At 37.8% G+C, this 8098-nt stretch overlaps 1 protein-coding gene across 1 annotated transcript in view; it reads left to right on the forward strand.

Annotated features, from left to right (window-relative positions):
- Positions 1-8098, forward strand: part of NUP210 (nucleoporin 210) — a 67706-nt gene that overhangs the window by 56555 nt on the left and 3053 nt on the right. Inside the window, exons 32-39 of the mRNA XM_009283287.1 lie at positions 990-1207; positions 1745-1881; positions 2667-2790; positions 3721-3867; positions 5747-5997; positions 6569-6788; positions 7380-7475; positions 7626-7709. Coding sequence (XP_009281562.1) covers positions 990-1207; positions 1745-1881; positions 2667-2790; positions 3721-3867; positions 5747-5997; positions 6569-6788; positions 7380-7475; positions 7626-7709 — 1277 coding nt within the window. The remainder of the gene's footprint in view (positions 1-989; positions 1208-1744; positions 1882-2666; positions 2791-3720; positions 3868-5746; positions 5998-6568; positions 6789-7379; positions 7476-7625; positions 7710-8098) is intronic.

Genomic DNA, 8098 nt, shown 5'->3' on the forward strand with positions numbered 1-8098 from the left:
TCCTAGTGCTTTGTTATACTGACTCACTTAAGTCTTATATAAGATGGTGAACGTTCTGGATTGGGGGCTGTCTCTTCAGATACGCTTGTACAGTCTTTGCACAGCAAAGCCAGGCCTCAAAAGGCCTTTTCGGTCTCTGCCTCAAAGAATAATAAATATTACAAAACAGCCTTCTTTGGTCTTTAGTAAACAATCACTAATTCCATTACTATAACATAGCTTGCTTTCTGCAGAGCACCTTGCAGTTATAATGCAGCAGTCATGATTAAAAGAAAAAAAAAAAAAGGAGTTGAATGCAAGATTTTCTTTCTCCTACCTAAATAATCTGCAGAAATTTCTATAGCATACAGAGGTCCCTGAGATAACACTGCCCTAGCTTCCAAAATAGATGTGACAGAGCTGCTTCAGCATAGGGCTAATTATTAGCCCTAGAGAGAGAAGCACTGCTCATTAACCTCAGGTGCAGCACTGTGGTGACCCAGCTCTACTGCTGTCAAGACCTTCACTGTCCCTGCATGGTGCTGCCAGGGTGGCAGTCTTTGTGCTCGGTGTATCAGTGCGTTTGGGAATGCTGAATTTTGGTAAATATCAGAACTCGGAATCGAATGTGATTTAGCTTTGTAAAGTTAGGCCTGGAAAGCTGCATATCGGTGTTTAAATTTCTTTGCTTCTAAACTCCCTGAGAAAAGGGAAAAGAGACAGATTACCTCATTCTAAACTTCTACAATTATTAAAATTAGGAAGTAGTTCTCATACATGATTATGATCTCAGTATTTCCTCAGCATAACGATGTGAGAAAGAAATTTGCCTCAGTAAAACCTGAATCATTTTTGTATTTTCCTTATTTTGTCAGACTTCATTAGAAGATAACCATCGCTGAAAACAAGAAGTCAACCATCTAAAAAGAGTTCAATACCTACTATTTACTGTAGAGATAATGACATTAGCAAACTTGCCTTAACATAAAAGCCTTTCTTTTTATCTGTAGAGATGACTTTGTACAGATTGGGAAAGGAGCCACGAACAACACATTTGTAATCCGGACTGTAAATGTAGGTTTGACCTTGCTTAAAGTCTGGGATGCAGAACACAGTGGAATTGCAGACTACGTCCCACTTCCTGTGCAACATGCCATTTTTCCTGAACTCATAGATGTGGTGGTAGGTGATGTCCTCTGTTTGAGTACTTCACTGACAAACCAAGAAGGTAAGAGGCACTTCCGTCGCTGTGTTTTTGCAGCTATATAATTTGACATCAGTGTGACTCTTTCTCATTCTCAGGAAAACTAAATGCATAATTTATGATGTTTGTTCAGAATCAAATGTCACTGTTCTTGGTAATGATAAAAATAGGTTTGATCAACTCCTCTAATTTTAATTGTACCATGCAATATGTCGCTTGTAGTGAATTCATGAGTATCAGACTTTAGACATTTCCATTCCGTTAGCTTGAAAGGCTTGTTTTTTATGGGAATCGTGCAGAGTCAGGACTGTCTAACTTCACTCGCTGTATTTGATTCTTAGTATTAACGGGCTTTTGTCAGAGTAACTGCAGGTCAGTTCGGTGCTGGGCTGCCAGCTTTCCACCACATGAGACCCTAGAATCTAGTTTCTGTGAATTGGGAAGTGTGTGTACCCATGCTGCCCGTGCAGTGGGTACATACATACGGACACCAATGTGACAATAAAATGCCTCAGTTAGCATAAATTTGTTGAACAGTGTCCAAATGGTGTGTCTTCTCAGGCCTGCTGGGCATATGGAGCTCCTCATTAAGTAGTGTTCTTCAAGTCGACTCCAAGACTGGCGTCGCAGTGGCAAGGGATTCTGGTGTTGTCACTGTCTATTATGAGATTCCTGGATTACTTAAAACATACAGAGAGGTGAGGCACTGTTAAATCCTACCAGAACTGCTGAAGTTTGTTTGCTTCAGGTGCTTTTTCACCAAAAATGTATTCTATGATTTTTTTGTTGTAAATATTTAGAAACATTATTTTTAGAGGAAAAAGTATTAGAAATGCAAATGGTTGGAAAGTATTTGGTACGTGTCCAAGCACATCATGCTTTTTTTAATCATCTATGTTAAGGAGGATAATTTAGCATAATATTTTCTATTTTTAGCCTATACTGGTTTTATATTGTACATTTTGATTCCTTTGCTTGGCTAAGTTGTTTCCAGATGCTAAACAATTTTTGAGTATGGCTGCTTTTATGAATGAAGTTTCACTGCAGGATGAGATGCCAGAAAGAACTTTCTAAAGTGTTGTACCATATTACTACGCATCATTGATCAGAACTACTCAGTTAAATTATTTTGTTTATCTTTAGTGCAATCATACTGTTGACACAATTCACTGTATCAGCTAACATAAGCACTAGATACTCTTTTTAAATTAAATTTAGACATAGAGCTTTATGCCTATTAACTTATGGGGGGTTGGGTAGAAAGAAAAAAATGTTTTTACTAGCTTAAATTGCCTTGAAAGGCAGTTTCTAAAAGTAGAGAAATGTAGGATTTCATATAAAGAGAAACACGACCTCTTGGAGTCTTCTCTTCTGTTATACATACAAGGATGTGTGTGTTTCACAATCAATCCAGTCTGGTTTTGCCTTAATTTTTATTTGTTAAAACAGTTTTTGGTAACAATGTACTTCATCCTTTTTTCAGATATTGGTTAATATACCCCAGAGGACTACAGCAATGCATGTAAGTGGAGTGAAAACAAGCTTACAAGGAGTTGCAGCCTCAAAAGTGATAGTTTCAATTGGGGAAAGAAATAAAAATTTGAAAGGTATGATAAAAAAAAATCTTTATGCTAATTGTTTATTGCATGTTTGTATATTCATGATAGGTGGTTTTGGTTTGTGTTTTGGGGTTTTTTTGTTTGCTTTTAAGGGTCTGTGAAGCTGGTGTAGCAAGATCTTTATGAACCTCTAGTGCCTTTCCGGAATCCCAGGAGCTCTAGAAGAAACTTAGGGCCATGTTACAGAATTTGGAGGGTGTTCTGGGGCACTATTAAGATTTCACAGCTAATAAAATCAGTAGATAATAGAAGTGTCATTTTTGATTCTATCAAAAAACAGTTAATAGGCAATCAGCTGATTGTTTGCTTATATGTTTAATTCCAATTGCCTTCTTGAAGTTACTATTTCTTTCTTACTAAGCATGTTTAAAGTAACCATCCTTAAATCTTTTACAGAAATTATCAGCAATTAGAATCAATACAAAGATTAAACATCGTACTGTGTCTTCTATTTAATAAGCTGTATTTTGTTTGATTATGGTTCCTTTTAGGTTTTAGCTTAACACTTAGCACTTGTTCAAATAGCATTTTATTAGCCTACCAAAAAACCCATCTTGCCAGATACTAAAATATTAATGGAGACTCCCAGGATCATATAAGCTATTCAACAGACACATCTGAGCTGAAAATTCTCTCTAGTTCATTCTTTCCTGTAAATAAGCTATTCCTGTCAAAAAAAACTTCACAACATATAAAATTTTCATTTGCTGTCTCTTTGGGATTAGACCTGAGATAGGGTAACTGTCTATGACTTCCAGCTATTAAGATCATCATAACCTTGTGAAACTATTTCAGAAGGTGGCAGAATAACCTGCTATTTCAAGCCATGGTTTTGCTTTTAGTTAATTAAAAATTAATTAGTTAGAATTTTCTTTTCTAATTAATTAGAGATTCATTAGGTTTTTTTCTTCCCCTTAGGGGAGTGCTTGCCTGCTCAGATTGAAGCCATTGCTGAATTACAACCACAGTCCATTATCAATTGCCATCTAGATTTTAACAATGATGCGTTTGACTTCCCAGCACGTGATATTTTCATAGCAGAACCTGGATTTGATGCAGTTTCAGGTAAGACGAGACAAGACGCCACACTCCAGGCAGACACTTTGAATTCTGCCGTGGTTTAGTCCAAATGCCCTTTGACCCAGCAGATTTCCTTCTGAAGCCTCTGAGCTTTGCTGTGTAGGATCTCAGGCTTCAGTGAGTTGTTAACGTGTACTCTCCTTGTTTAACTCTAGGGTTTTCTGCATGTGACAAAGACATTTACTTCTTTTCAGAGAAAGCCAGAAATCAGTGGCAGCCCATTTCATGTTTTTCAGAGTTGTACTAATAGGTTAGGAAGAAACTCAGAAGCATTATTTTACTGGGGGGTGGGGAACAAACTTTGATATGTTTTTTTTCACCACAAATTTAGGTCCTAATACTGCAAATTACTATTCATATATTTGTAGGTCTGTAGACAGTCCAATGGTACCTTGAGACAGAAGTGATGGTATTGCAGAATGTAGACATAATACACTGAGGTCACACTATAGAGCTAGCAGCTGCCATCTTTTACTCCAGCTGAACTGTTCAAAAAAATAGATTGCCTTGTGTATAACTTAATTTAGAGAAGAATATCAGGCCCTGTATTTGTTAAACTATGGAAGCAAAACACTTACTTCTTCAGCTGCCACAAATGAGGTATCTCTGCAGCTGTAAACATCCAGTGGCTCTTTTAGGTGTTTACTTGCCATACATCAGTGCCTTTACTGTATACCTAAATGCAGTGGAAGTTAAGACTAGGGCTAAGAGAAGCAATCATGAGTTTTAATGTCTGGGTACTAAGGATCTTTAGATTTCACCAAATTATGCTCTGCAGAGTCAAATATTTTTTGTTTGATGTTGGCCTTTTAAAAGCCCTGCCACTGTAGTTACTGCAGTATAACTAACCTCAGTGATTAAAATGAGGGAAATAGCGTAAATGTGAAAACCTGGTGAAAGTAATACATTTTGTATTCTTTGTATTCTGCAATTTAAACGTTTCTGGAATTTATCATGCTTTCGAACTTTCCTGTAATTGCTGTAATTTCTTATGAAAGGTAGAATTCATATGTGTCCCCAAAACAACATGAACTGGGACTTAAAAGGTGGGGAAATTACTAGATACTGTGGAAATGGAAATAAAATTGTTAAAGTCTACATGTGTTAGTGTTTCATGACTATAGCATGATTTTAAGAAGAACCAAAACACCATGGACTGTATGAAAATAATGTTAATTATCTGTTAGATTAGTCCCTGTACCCATTGTGTAAAACACTATTATACCTTGCATAATACTGGCTGCCTCTGTTACTTCATTAGGGAAAGAAAATAAGGGGAAAACACGTACCTAGCAAGTTCTGCTTGTATCTTCCACACTGCAGGAATTTTTTACTATCTTTATCGCTAATAATAGACAAATAGGTCCCATAAGAGACTAGAAACATGGTGAATATCTGACCTGTAAAGAAGCTTTTATAAATAATAAACCATGTCTCCACAGAATTGGTGATGGTAATGGACTAAACTTTTAACATTAGGTGAAGAGAATATGGAATAGGATGCTAAATCTTGTTTTCAGTAAAGCCTTTCTATCAATATTAGCATAAATGTTATATTCAAAGTGGAATTGAGTCTCACTGGCATATTAAAATAAAATGTGACTGGAAACTGCCATTTTAGTGGTTTTATCATGATGTTTAGTTTGGGACAAGAAATATCTCCTGTTGTTTTAGTACTGGGATTGTGATGCTTGGACCAGCAGACACACTGTCCCATTCACCTACACACTCCTAATCTTGCTGTTTGTTGAATTTTACCACCTTTTTTAGCTCTTCTCTAAAGATGTCACAGAAATCTCCCTTTGCATGGAGAAACAACCATAAAGATGAGCAATTAACAGTCAAACTGCTTTTATTTCTATAGGACATTACACCTGTTCCATCACAATGCACAGGCTTACTGACAAGCAGCTGAAGCATCTTAGCATGAGTAAAACTGCACTCAGAGTTACAGCTTCAATCCAAGGCAGCCACTTCTCTGGGGAGCAGATCAGCACTGAGGTGCCATTCAATCCTGGCTTTTATGCTGACCAGACGGAAATACTTTTAAGTAACCATTACACAAGCTCTGATGTGAAAATATTTGGTGCCACTGAAATTCTTGATACCCTGGAGGTGAGTCTATTGCTGGAAAGTATCACAACACAGTTGAAAGCATTTTGAACTGTTGCATGCAACTTTCTAACCAAAGGCAGCCTGTGCCACCTTTACCACGTCAAGATTGCTCCTGAGATGATTTGGAAATACTCATCTTGGAATGTATTCCTCCTCAGTTTTCACTTTTTGGGGTAGTAGAAATGTGTCAGGCTTACCTGTGCGCTAGCTGAGATGTGTTAACCAGCTCACAGGTGGGGAAGCAGAAAATCTGCCTCATCCCTGGCAGCAGGGCTAGGTTCTTGCCCACTTACTTGATTCACATAGCCCAGTAAGGGATGCTTTGATTTCTGCCTGTGTGGAGTTAGCCCAGACCCACAGAAACAGCAGTTCATAGGGCAACCTTAACAGTAAACAGTGGTGAAGTGCTGCAGGTGTCACTGTAAAGTTACAACCAAGTCTGACTCCTGCTGAGGGGCAAGTTGCTCTGTGTTTCTGTGGAATAACGTATTTCTGACATCTGGCCTGGAAGATGGGTATGTGCTGTGCTTTCTCAAACAGTCTATTTCAGGTTGGTTTTTTTTGTCGGCAGGTAAAATGTGGGTCACCAGCAGTAAAGGCGTTTGAGAAAGAGAAATCCTACGGGCTGCCTAGTTACATAGTCTACACCATTAGTCTGTCTGATCCAAGAGTTTCAAGCCAGGGATTCTTAACAACCACTCTAACTGTCTCTAGTCCTATGACTGACCAGTCTATCACTATCCCAGTGACAGTGATTTACTCGACTGACAGAACCAGTGCACCAGTGAGACGTAAGTTTATCTCTAGACTTCATATGCCGGAATAAACCTCTAACTTCCATTAATGTTCATGAGGTTATAAAATTTGGTGTGTTTAAAATAAAAATCTGAGCTGGCAGCTAATGTTATCATTGACATGTAAGCTGCTCACTGTGACCAGAAGACTTGAATACAATTGCTTATTATGACTGAAGCTGAACATACTTTCCTTTTGGGTCAGCCCAAAATACTCTTTTGAAGTTGGCATAAATATCCCTGTGCTAAAGTGTCTCAAAGTAATTTTTTTTGCTCTGCTTTTATTTGCTCTCAAGCATGCCTTTTTATTTTGAAAACAGAGTAGCATTTGGGGGACTGTGAAAGTAAAGAACATGTTTAAGACAGTGTATATCAATGTCTTAAGCTGTTATTGGCAAATTTTGAAGACTGCATTGGAAATAGTCACTAGAATTGAAGTCGTATTATCTAAGTTGATTACACTTACTTGCTATAAATAAAAAGCTTCTTTTGGCTATTGCAGTTTGAGTTAAGAATATTAACTCTTAAAGCAGATTGGAGAAGATGCTCTTTTAACTCAATGTTGTCTCCTCTTAATCGATTCTACAGATGGAGCCAGTCTATTCCAGCACTTTCTTGATTCTTATCAAGTAATGTTCTTCACGCTTTTTGCACTATTAGCAGGGACAGCTGTTATGATTATAGGTAAGAGAATGAAAGATTGCAGAAGTATTTTTTTCCATAACTTCTTAAAATGCATTAGCTGTAAGATATAAAGGAATAATTTCCATGTGGAAAGATTCTGTTGTTTGGGGTTTTTGTTTCTGTTTTTTGTTTTGTTTGTTTGTCTTGCAGCCTATCATGCAGTTTTCTCACCAAAAGAACAGCACAGTCATCCAGCGTTTACCCCAAGGACAACTCCTCAACACAGCCATAACAGTAAGCAGCTGTTACCCAGTTATAAATTAATTAATTGATTAGTCTAGCTAGAATCATAGAACAGCAGGTTGGAAGTGACCTCAAGGATCATGTGGTCCAACCTTTCTTGGCAAAAGCAGTCTAGAGAACATGGCCCAGCACCCTGTCCAGCTGAATCTTAAAAGTGTCCGATGTTGGGGAATCCACCACTTCCCTGGGGAGATTATTCCAATGGCTGATTGTTTTCATTGTGAAAAACTTTCCTCTTGTGCCCAATCGGAATCTCCCCAGGAGTAACTTGTACCCATTACCCCTCATCTTTTCTACATGACTCCTTGTAAAAAGGGAGTCTCCATCTTCTTCTTTGTAGCCATCCTTTAAATACTGGAGCATGGTGATAAGGTCTCCCC

Source organism: Aptenodytes forsteri, unplaced genomic scaffold (assembly GCF_000699145.1).
Source record: "Aptenodytes forsteri isolate BGI_AS27 unplaced genomic scaffold, ASM69914v1 Scaffold870, whole genome shotgun sequence".
In the NCBI taxonomy this organism is placed as follows: domain Eukaryota; kingdom Metazoa; phylum Chordata; class Aves; order Sphenisciformes; family Spheniscidae; genus Aptenodytes; species Aptenodytes forsteri.